At 45.3% G+C, this 12401-nt stretch overlaps 1 protein-coding gene across 2 annotated transcripts in view; it reads right to left on the bottom strand.

The window, feature by feature from the left end:
* Positions 1 to 12401, bottom strand: part of TUBGCP3 (tubulin gamma complex component 3) — a 61320-nt gene that overhangs the window by 32750 nt on the left and 16169 nt on the right. For both annotated transcript variants that reach the window (XM_082434974.1, XM_082434975.1), the window contains exons 6-11: positions 10405 to 10577; positions 9511 to 9629; positions 8750 to 8875; positions 6885 to 6953; positions 6387 to 6519; positions 4301 to 4467 (exon numbers count right to left, since the gene is read on the bottom strand). In XM_082434974.1, the coding sequence (XP_082291100.1) occupies positions 4301 to 4467; positions 6387 to 6519; positions 6885 to 6953; positions 8750 to 8875; positions 9511 to 9629; positions 10405 to 10577 (787 nt within the window). The remainder of the gene's footprint in view (positions 1 to 4300; positions 4468 to 6386; positions 6520 to 6884; positions 6954 to 8749; positions 8876 to 9510; positions 9630 to 10404; positions 10578 to 12401) is intronic.

The raw sequence follows: 12401 nt of genomic DNA, 5'->3' as shown, positions 1-12401 counted from the left end.
TTTGGGAGCACCGTCAGAGCATTTCAGCTAACATTTGATTGCTGTCTGAAATTTTTCTAATTTTGAAAGCAAGAGTGCTGACTTTTAACTTTTCCCTTCTTTTCCTGTTCCTAGTTGAAGGCCCCAATCCTTTATAGCTCTGACAGGTTTATCCAAAAGGCAAAAATATAAAACAAATGAACACTGAGCTATCGTGTTCTTACCTTGAACACACGGGCATAATCTGTTTACCTCTCTCAGTTTACAGGGGAGAGAACCCATGTGAGCCACTAAATGTCTCAGGATCGAGTTTCCCTAGATAGTCATTGCAGCAAAATGAAAACCTTTGGTTTTCTTTTACAGTACTACTTTGTAAGAACCAAAAATAATTAGAAACTTCTCCCCAAACACTGAAAGTACTTCCTACACTAATCATTCAGTGCATCTGTAAAATCTCTTTTTTTAACTGAGGTATAGTTGATGCGCATTATTATATAAGTTCAGGTGTACAACATTTGAATCACAATGAGTAAGAGTTAAAGACCATTTATACTTATTGTAAAATACTGGCTATAGTCCCTGTGCTGTACAGTATATCCTTGTAGCTTGTTTTATACATGACCGTTTGTACCTCTTCATCACCCACTTCTATCTTGCCCCTCCCCTTTCCCTCTCCCCACTTGTAACCACTAGTTTGTTCTCTACATCTGAGCCTCCTTCTTTTTTGTTACATTCACTGGCTTGTTGTATTTTTTAGGTTCCACATATTAGTGATACCACACAGTATTTGTCTTTCTCTGACTTATCTCACTGGGCATAATGCCCTCCAAGCCCATCCACGTTGTTGCAAATGGGAAAATTCCATCCTTTTTATGGCGGAGTCGCGTTCCATTGTGTGTATATATACCTCATCTTCTCTATTTAATTCGTCTGTTGATGGACACCTAGGTTGCGTCCATATCTTGGCAACTGGAAATAATGCTGCTGCGAACATCGGGGTGCATGCATCTTTTCACATCAGTGTTTACGTTTTTTCAGGTGTGTGCCCAGGAGTGGGATTGCTGGCTCTTATGGTGGTTCTGTTTTACCTTCTTTGAGAACCTTCCACGGTGGCCGCACCAGTTTACACCCCCAGCAACAGCGCACGAGGGCTCCCTTTCCTCCACGTCCTCGCCAGCACTTGTTATTTCTTGTCTTTCTGATGATGGCCATTTCTGACAGGTGTGAGGTAATGTTTCACTGTGGTTTTGACTTGCATTTCTCTAATAATTAGTGACGTTGAGCATCCTTTCATGTATCTGTTTGCCATCTGTATGTCTTCTTTGGAAAAATGTCTATTCAGAGGACATCTGTAAACTCTTACAGGGCTCTAGTCTTGCCTGCCTTTGCACTTCATCCTAATACAAGATAAACAAAATAAAAGCTGGATACTAATCCCTGCACCACTGGACTAAAGGATCATATCTTTTTAACAATTAAAAGTAAAGCCCCGGTCTTCCCTGGTGGTGCAGTAGTTAAGAATCCACCTGCCAATGCAGGGGACACGGGTTCAAGCCCTGGTCCGGGAAGATCCCACATGCCACGGAGCAACTAAGCCTGTGCGCCACAACTACTGAGCCTGCGCTCTAGAGCCCACGAGCCACAACTACTGAGCCCATGTGCCACAACTACTGAAGCCCACGCATCCTAGAGCTCGTGCTCTGCAGCAAGAGAAGCCACCGCAATGAGAAGCCCGTGCACTGCAACGAAGAGTAGCCCCCGTTCACCGCAACTAGAGAAAGCCCACGCGCAGGAACAAAGACCCAACGCAGCCAAAACTTAATTTAAAATAAATAAATAAATAAATAAAATAAAAGTAAAATCCCAACTGGTGGACCCAGAGGCAGTTTTAATGACGCCACAGAAATAGCAAAGCTCAGAGGCCACCTGGAAGTTTTTCTTTCAGATAAAAGGACTGAAAACTCATCCTTGGGTTGCAAGTCAGTCAACCCCAGAGGCAGCCGAGGTGGGACACTGAGCACCGCTCTGCAGCAGGAGGGGGAGAGAAAAGCCTCCTGGGAACCAGGTAAACATGGGCGTTTCAAAGAGCTTCCTGGAAGGACCACAGGATGAAGCCACGTTACACAGAAAGTGAGCTCTGAACAGCCATCAACAAAGATGAATAGGAGCTGCACGCAGGAAAGTTACTGAGGAGGAGTGGACGGCGGGTCAGAGAAAGCAGGTCCAGGAAGCCCGCCAGGCAGACAGGGGCAGAGATGGCCCTGTTCCCACACTGGTCACATCCACCAGTGAAGCCATCTGGCCCTGGGCTTTTCTTTACTGGAAAGGTTTTTAAAGCACTTATTTATTCTCTTTACTTGTGTTATAGGTCTATTTAGATTTTCTATTTCCCATGAGTCATTTTGATAGTTTGTGTTTCTAGGAACTCTCTCAGATTTTATCTGGCAGAATCGACAAGCTAATTCTAAATCTATATGTAAGTGGAAATGTGCAGAAACAACAAGGACGATTGTGAAAAGAGCTGCTCCTACCAGATACCAAACTCTAAAGCTACGTTTAAGTATTACTGACAAAGAAATAGCAAACCAAAAAAAAAAAAAAAATCAGAAAAAAATAGAGTCCAGAAAGACTCGGGTATAAATGGGAATTCAGCATATGATAAAACATGGCAAAACCAACATTTGGAGAGCATCCGTCAAGCCCATGATTCTCGGTACTATTCTTACACCTCTAAGTCTGAAATGATGTGAAAACAAATGGTTGAAGGAAAATAATTACAGGAAAAAAGTGCAATTACAGATACAAGATATCCAAATGTATGAACTCATCCCATGATTCGACTCTTAAAAAGTCAGACAAATCCACAGGACAAATGGGGAAACAATACAAACAGCAATTAGTAGGACAAATAAAAACAACCAATACACATGAAAAGCTGGTCAATCTCACTAGTAACCAGTGAAACACGAATACATAAATACCATAGGAGACGCCACATCTCATACATTAGATTAAAAACACTTTTACTCAGGTTGGGTAACATGAAGTGCACACAGGAAGGCGGAAGAAGTCGGCGGGGGCGCATGGGGTGGGGGGACCGGGAAAGCCACCCAGCACTCGAGACGGAGTCAAACCTACAGCTGTGCCCTCCCCACAGCCGAGCCGGCCCATCTCCCAGGACCGACTTCAGAGAAGCTCATAAACACTCCCAGGGAGGCACATAAAGGGATGTTCACTTTAATAATGTGGGTAAGATTTAAAACTAAAAGAACAGAATCTGCTCGGATAGGAGAGCTGTCAGGCAAAAGGGCTGTGTCCAGGCAGCAACAGCTACAAGCCCAACCCTCCACAGGAGGCCTACAGGGCACGCTGGGGGCCTCCACAGCACACACGCACACGTGGATGCCGTGTGTGTCCCCAAAGCACAAAACAGTACCACCTACGGTCAGATCTGCTTCCATGATTGCTTACGTGCAATTTCACCCGCGAAAAACTAGGTGAAAACAGGAGCCCAGCCACGTGGGCCACACAAACATCCCCAGAGACGCACCTGAAACTGCCCTGCCGCCTTCACCCACGCGTTCCAGCAGCCACGATCGTCTGTCCCGCCTCCGCCCAGGCCCACAAGCTAATGCCAGGGCTTTGTCAAGGTCAATGCCATATTTACTCTAGAATTTACCCATTTCTTAACCGTCTAATATGTGTTAAAAACTGTGCTACAGCTTCCATTTAATTCCTATCCTTTTTTAATGTAACATAATGACAAGGTTTTTGAGTGTGGTGCCCCTCACTCTACTTTTTGTCAGAAGTCTGGTTTTTACCATATGATTTTGCATAGCAGTGATTTTTAGGGGCAAATATGTTACATTCTGGCGGAACTAACTGTATTTCAATAGGTACATATACATATACACATATACAAATAACTTGTCTCATTAAAATTGTCAGCACCACAGTTAACCAGCATGAGTTTAGTTCATACAGTAACGGTGCAAAGCATCAGAACGTGTAATACCACCCTGCCAGGAAACCCGGACTAAGACTGGGGACACCTAGTCCTAGCTTTGCCGCCAACTTGCTGATAAACAGGGACAAGCGATCCGACCTTGCTGAGTTTCCCACTGTTCAAACGAGGATAACGGTTTCTCACTAACCAAATACAACTCTGATCAATGAGGTAATTGGCAAAATAGGCCAGGCATGCAAATGAAGTATGGTGGCATCACTGTGAAGAGAAAACAGTTTCGGGAAAAAAATCAAGAAAGAGTAACTGTTCCCATGCTCCTCAAAGCCGCGCCTGAGAAGGGGCCGCGTCCCTTACTTCGTGGTACGTGTCCTCGAGCTCCCCATCGTAGATCCACCGGTAAAGGAAGCTCAGGACGGGGTGCGACACCAGGCTGAGGATGTGCTGCACCAGGGACCTCATGGAGGGGTCCCCCGTCTTGGTGTAGGCGTGGACGGCTGAAGCCAGCTCACCTCCCTTCCTTCCTGGGGACACAGCAAAAAAACACCCACATTGACACTCACAGTAGAAACCAACAACTGAACAGTAATGCAAATGGCCAAGTCACGGAGATAAAGTGTGTCTGCTCTCCTAGTACTGTTTGGACGTAGAAGCAGCAGTCAACACGCGACGGACCAGGAGCCCAGAGGCCTAGGGTCTACCTGGGCTTCACGTGAGTCAGAGCGCTTCACGTGACTCTCCATGACCCCTATGGAAAACGTGACTCGAGATACGATCGAGAACACAATTCTTCACCTTTTCTTGACTGAGACCCACATCAAGACTCACACTTTATACCGCAATCCAATACACAAATAAGCATATATAGAAAACAAGAGCTTTGCAAACAATACTTACACTTGAAGATTTTCTATTTTTTCCTTTTTCTCTTTTGGTATAATATGCTGGTCTCAACTCATTAGACTGATGTCATAACCCATTAACTAACTGGTGGCCCTACAGTGTGAAAACATGGCCCTGTGTTAACAGTGGCTGGTGTCCCAGGAGCACAGCTCAGCACAAAATATCGGGAGTGGCAAAACCCAGATCCAATAGTATAAGCACACGAAGAGTTTCCCATGTGAATAATTCTGGAGTTTATTACATTGCGGAAAGTTTGGTTTTTTTTTAACAGCTTTATTGGAGTATAATTGCTTTACAATGGTGTGTTAGTTTCTGCTTTATAACAAAGTGAATCAGCTATACGTATACATACATCCCCATATCCCCTCCCTCTTGCATCTCCCTCCCACCCTCCCTATCCCACCCCTCTAGGTGGTCACAAAGCACCGAGCTGATCTCCCTGTGCTATGCGGCTGCTTCCCACTAGCTATCTGTTTTACATTTGGGAGTGTATATATGTCCATGCCACTCTCTCACTTGGTCCCAGCTTACCCTTCCCCCTCCCCGTGTCCTCAAGTCCATTCTCTACGTCTGCATCTTCGGATTGCGGACAGATTTTAAGGAAAGGACTGACGTGCTCTGACTTTAGTAGGATCCCTCTTGGCATGTGTACACAAACAGAGACAGAGTCAGTTGGCAGGTTATGAGGACAGGGCATGAAGAAGGCCCGGAGCGGGGACCCCAGCGTCCCCGCGAGGGCAAAGCCTGGGGGCCTAGGGAGGAGCTGGAGGCGCCAGGACCATGAAAGGGATGGGGGTCGGCAGGAAGACAGTTGGGGGGCTGCCAGTAGCTGGAGAGTAAGGAGGCATTTACTCACTGTATTCGACTTCTTTCTTCTTTTGAGCAAGGTGCCACCCACACCGGGCCCTTGGAATCAGTGGCCCTGAGAACCATCCCGCGGGAGGGGGCAGCGCACGCACAGCCAGAGGGCAGGGCGGCCACCGGTCCCCACATCTCACCTGGCCCTCCCACCCCGAGGGGGCAGGGACCCCCAGTGCCCACGGTTATAGACGAGGAGAGACAAAGGGCTTCCTGGCCAAGGGAGCACACACAGTGAGAAAGATGCTGAGAAGCAACTAGAAACACAGGCCGAGAGCCCAGGGGGGGCCCCACCCAGACGCACAAACAAGGGAACTTGTGACACAGCTGCTGAGCCCAGACGTGGGCCAGAACCTGGGGGGACTGAAGCGCTAGGAGAGGCTGCTAATTGAAAGACAAATAAAAGAGGAACAGAGATAAGCAGCTGTAACACCATGGGCCACAGGAAAAGGCAAAATCTCTGAAAACTAGACCCCGCCCCCTTCCCCTCAAGGAAGTCCTGAGCCTCCAAAGCATAAACACTGGGCTATGCGGACAGCTGGTTATTCTCCCCTGTAAGTTCATGTCTATTAATTTGTATTTAATCAGCATCCTTCTGGCTGTTAAGCATACAAAAGGGCAGGCACAAAAATAAACCTCGGTGACATTCCCTAAAACCTGCTTTGAAATAAAGCAAAATGACCTTGGCAGTGGTCCACCAGGGCCGCCAGGGTCTTCAGTCTTATCTTGGGGTCGTACGTCCAAACCAGAAGACGCCGGAGCGTTAAGCTACTCTCAAGGCCCAAATTCACACCCTGATCATCTTCTAACTGTAGCTGAAAAACAGGAAAGACAGAATGTGTAAGTACGGGTCACCAAACAGGCCAAGCATGTCTTAATCCATGTGAAGTAGACACGGGGAAAGGATTATCCTCATGAAAATGAAACAGAAGGTCCCTCTGAGACAGCGACAGTTCCTTCAAGCTACAGAGGAGGTCTGTTTCAATGGCAGACAGGACCCTGAAAATTAGCAATGAACTGGCTCTAGGACACAGTGAAACTTTACAGATATCCAATCCTTCCCGATAGGATTATCAGATTTTTATCTTTTAAAAGTAATGTATGAAGAAACTTAAAAATTCTGTATAGTGGTATTTCCTAACACTTCAAATCATGAAGAAATTAAAAATAAGGTATTTACCTGGGAATGTAAAACAGAGAGTAATCGGTAGTATTCTTTGAGTTCCTGGTGCAAGGCAGCACAAAAGCTCTGTGGAGAAAGGACGAAGCACAATTAAAGCAGGACACGGTCACTGCACACGACGGTCACTACACCGCAACACACGGGGACCTCGCAGGACGACGCCTTCAGACAAAGTTCGGGTGTCTGCGAGATGAAAGTCTGCTTCTGTCCACATTCCCCACGCAGGTGCACCCACCAAGACATACGCATTTAATAGCATCCGGGAAGGGCTGTCCCTCAGCATGAGCTTTGCAGGAGGGAAGTGGAGAAACACAGTGCATTTTTCATAAGCTAAGGGGTATTCACTTTAGACACTGATGCTTTATTTTCAGATTACGTCCCTTCTAATTTTTTTTCACTGAAGTATAGTTGATTTACAATATTCTGTTAGTTTCAGGTGTACAACAAAGTGATTCCGTTATACATATATATGTATACATCTATATTCTTTTTTTTTGGACTCTTTTCCATTATAGGTTATTACAGGATACTGACTATAGTTCCTTGTGCTATACAGTAGGTCCTTGTTGTTTACCTATTTTATATATACATAGTACTGTGTATCTGCTAATTCTAAACTCCTAATTTATCCTTCCCCCCACCTTCCCTTTGGTAACCGTAAGTATGTTCTCTACGCCCGTGAGAAACCTGTCTATCCTTTACAGGTTCTGTCACAGGCTCTCCTCCTGCATACCCCTAGGCTTACGCCCAGAGTGCATTCCAGAGTCACAGGAGTATGTGAAGGTCCTTCTGATACCTTTTCAGAATTTAAGATTGAAAAGGTACAAGGCAGTTTTTAATAATGTGGATGGTACAACTCCCTTCACCAAAATGGGGGGAACTGGCATGGAGTTGCCAATTTAAAAATATCACTAGTGAAGAACATTAGAGAACATAAAAGAAACATTAAGTGTCTATCAGCAGATGACTGGATAAAGAAGATGTGGTAGTGGGTGTGTGTGTGTGTACATATGTGTGTGTATATATATATATATATATATATATATATATATATATATATATATATATGCAATGGAATATTACTCAGCTGTAAAAAAGAATGAAATAATGCCACTTGCAGAAGCATGGATGGACCTAGAGATTACCATACAAAATGAAGTCAGACAAAGACAAATACCATATGATACCACTTCAACATGGAATCTAAAAATAATACAAATGAACCTATTTACAAAACAGAAACAGACTCACAGACATAGAAAACAAACTTATGGTTACCAAAGGAGAAAGGGAGGAAAGGGAGGGAAGGAAGGGAAGGGAGGGAGGGAGGGATAAACTGGGAGTATGGGATTAACAGATGCACACTACTATAGTAAAATAGATAAACAGGGATTTACTGTATAGCACAGGCAACGATATTCAGTATTTGTAACTACAATGGAAGGTAATAAAAATACATACATATATACATATATACGTATAACCAAATCACTTTGATGTACACCTGAAACACTACACTGTAAATCAACTATCCTTCAATTTAAAAAAATTTTTTTAATTGAGAGAATCAAGTCAAAGGGAAAATACACTAAAATATGTAAAGTGACTCATACATGGTCAGTGTTCCCAAGTATGCATTAAACATTTTAAAAAATTGCTATATTTGATTATCTTTGTCACGATCCACTATGTTTTCTCTTTTCTTGAGTTGACCGTGACTGACACAGTCCATTTTCAAACCTTCTTTATGTAAAAAGAACCCTCTTCAGAATGACTTTCTTATAAGATTCTAAGGAGATTAAGCACTTCCCGAGGTGAATGTCACCCCAAAACCCCACGTGTCTCCGTGACAAAGAACATACCTGGCCTACAAGTCCAAATGAACGGTCTAGGCTCCTCTGGTCAGTATATTTTCTGATTTTATTATGTAACCATCCCAACTCAGCAAGTCTGACCGTCGTATCCCTCAAAGATTTATTTAGGTTTGCCTAAAAAGTAAATATATCCAGAGTTTAAAATAAAAAAAATTTTTAACACTAGGATTTTAATTATTATTATTTTTTTAACCATTTGTACTTTTATAATTCTTAGGCTTCAACATAAGAAACTTAAAGGTAACTAACACACCATCACTAAAGTGAAAGCAGTGAGACTCTAGGGAACAAAAAGCATCACAGAGAAGGCAGGGAAGTAAGACACCTCTGAGCGAGTGTCAGGCTTGGGTCCCACCGCCCCAGGAGTGACTGGCCAGGGTGCCCGGCATGGCAGGGACAGTCTGTGACGTCAGTGGCCTCGTGACTCGGCTAAGAGTCGCAAAAGGACAGAGGGTCAACAAGAAGGACTGTGGGAAAGGCAGGTTCTGGAAGACAGAAGCAAAGATGCCAGGATACCTGGCCGTCAGGTAACTCGCGCACCACTGTCACAGGATGAAAGGGGGCAACGCGCTGAGGATCAAACCAGTGAGCAAACCAGGGTTCCAGGGTGCAGGCTGACCAGGACTCCCGAAGCTGCACGCCAGCCCTCGTGACCCTAGTACTGCCTCACAAACCAACCGTGCCTGCCTGGTCCTGATGCCATCTGTCTTGACTTCTGAACACTTCAGACAGGGTTTCAGGGACCGTACCTTTCCCTCCACTTTGTAACAGTTGTCAGCGTTGCTCATCTTGACATTTCTGCCGTCTATGCCCTGGAAGACGTACAGAATATCTCTGACTAGGGCTGCCTCGGCAACTTCCACAGCACCTGTAACACGGTTTTTACAAGGTGAAATAAATCGCACAACACAATTCGCTTCAGGTAGTATATTTGCAACCAGAACAAAATTTAAAAACTAAATAAAGGAATTTAAGATGAGAAAGAATATGAAGTTATAAGAAAAAAGGATTTTCTGAAAAGGATATGGAGATCATATAATTTCTCTTCCAAAAGTCTTTTAAAAAGACAAAGCAATATGTGGGAGTTTAATATATGATCAGGAGCAGCACAAATCAATCACAAAAGGATGGATAATTATCTCATACAATGTTTAGAAAACTGGCTACACGGCAAGCACGCAAACCTGGTTCTGTCTCCATCACCATGACAAAAGGAGTTAACACAGCAGAAAGGGATCTATGATTTCCACAAACCTTGGAACAAAAGCTAACTCAGAATTTAGGTATTACCCAACGTCATGATGAGAGGCAAAGCCCACAGACCCAAGGTCTCAGCGGGAGGAGACACAGTCAGAGCCCAGCCGGGGTCAGGCTCCCACTCCAGGGCTGCAGTCAGTTGTGGCGATAACGGTCTATAAATACCAGGTTGCAGCAAACCGGGCCTACCGTCACCGGGGAAGGGAGAGCAGACCCAGGAAAGCACTCGGCAAGGACCTGAGCAGTGGGCGGCTGTGGGGAGGCACGGCCAGGGTGACAGGGCGACAAAGCCAGCCTGGAGGACTGAGGCTTCTGAACCCCGCCACGAGAGCGAGAGACCACGCCAAGGCTGTGAGCGTTTAAGACAAGGGGTGCATCCTACTCACCACCTGCATCCCCCTCTCTCCGTGGCCTTGTCACGCTGCGGGACACAGAGCTGGGGACGCCCTTCGAGGTAGCGGTTTGTGAAGGAGGCTGGTTTGCAGTTAAAGTCCACGCAAGACGTGAGCCCAGCTGCTGTCGGAGACAATCTCCTGCGCCCGGAGCTGGGTGAGACTGTCTGAAAGAGGAAGGGACCGTCTGTGTCTTCAAATGCCAGACTAGTCACGGAGGACACTGAGACAGCCGAAGACACGCTGCTTGAGTTGCTATACTGAGTGACTTAATCCTGAGAACCTGAGACGCCCAAGCGACCACACCACCACCGCCCCCCACCCCCCGCCGCCGTGTCCCAGCGACGACGCCCAAGGCCTCCTGGGCTCCCGAGGTGGCTCTCGGGCTCTTCCTGCCACCTCCACAGACTTCTCAACACACAAGTTACAACCTACTGGACTTTTCTTTACAAATACATAACACACACCACCCAGCTAAAACCACTTTGAGATTCACTACTGGTTTTACCCTAAAAGTTAACATCTTTCATCCAGTGAACATTCGTTGAGTTAAAAAATCCGAAACTGTCCCCCTTCCCTGTCCTCACTGTCCCTCAGTCTTCACAGCACTTGATACGAAACGAAACATCGTAATCTGCAATTAGTTTTAAAAATGCACAAACATAAAATATAAGGCAAAGGCACATCCAAGGTCAAGACAGCTTCTAATAATTTGGAGAACATGTCAAAGCTGCTCCCTGAAGATGTAGGAAGCTGACAGCTGATTTCTAATGACATACGTTTTGACAACCGCAACAAAAATAGTGCTTCCTGGGACCACAAAATACAGAAACGAGGATCTCAGTGGCACTACTGCTTCCAAGTGGTGAGCTTTGGTTTTAACTGGTCGAGTAAGAGAGGAAAGAAAAACCTGAAACGGCCCTGACTTTTTCCTATTTTTGACAGGGGGAAAAAATCATCAACAACACTAAATTAAAACTATGTTTTTGAATACAGTCCTAAATTTAAGAAAAAATTCTAAAAGACCACTTCAGTTCAAAGTTCTCTATACAGCTTTTTTTAGATCATGACACTAATTATTTCAAATACTTATTTTAAAAGTGAAAATAAGAACATCTGTTTATTCTTTTAGCCAGAATATGAGTTTAAGATTAAATTTTGGGATGTATTGTGCTGTCTTTCTAAAATACTAGACTCCATTTATTCCACATGTGTGGTACACACATTCTATTTTCTAATAACTTTAACAAAATTTGATTAAGTCGCACAATGACTTATAACTGTATTACGCTCATGTGGAAAACATCATTTGATGGTAAATCCTTGGTCACTGTTCTCCTGGAAAAATAGCCACTTTTTGATATTTTAAAGCATAGTCTGCTTTAATGTGATTTCTAGGAACGTGTATGGAAAAACACACAGGAGAGCAAAGTTCCATGTCCATTCGGGCACTGGCACTGGCTTTACTCTCAGCCATGAGCTCTGCTGTGATCGGATGTGACAGCACGTTGATGTCACACATGTACTGTAAGATGCCACACGCCTCAGTCTGAAGACCTCAGCACTCGAGGACAAGGCAGCTTTATCTTATGTTCCAGACGTTTTAAATAATTGAGGAAGAGAACAGCACACCCACGAAGGGGACAACGTGCACCGAGAGAAGTGCGAGAGCCCAGCAAGAGCCCGTCGCTCAGTTACGGCCAGAGAAGGCTCTGCATGCCGTCGCGAGCGCAGGCCCCCCGCTAACGGGCCTGTGCCTTCCTTAACAGGCGGAGTCGGCCCAAACCCTTCACAGGCAGCTAGGACTAAACACGGGAGGGGCTCCCGGCTGAAACGGAGGGAGCGCCTGGAAGGGAACGTCCTAGATAGAGCACCTCAGACCCAGCGCCTAGAACATCCCTGGCACACACGCGGCTCTGAAGACAGTGTCGGTGAAGACGAGACGCCCGATTAAGGGCCAAGCACCCCCCCGCACCCACCGCGTGGGGACG

This window comes from Balaenoptera physalus (genome assembly GCF_965194825.1).
Source record: "Balaenoptera physalus genome assembly, chromosome: 18".
In the NCBI taxonomy this organism is placed as follows: Eukaryota; Metazoa; Chordata; class Mammalia; order Artiodactyla; family Balaenopteridae; genus Balaenoptera; species Balaenoptera physalus.
The sequence above is the reverse complement of the archived record's forward strand: the minus strand, read 5'-3'. Positions and strand labels throughout refer to the sequence as shown.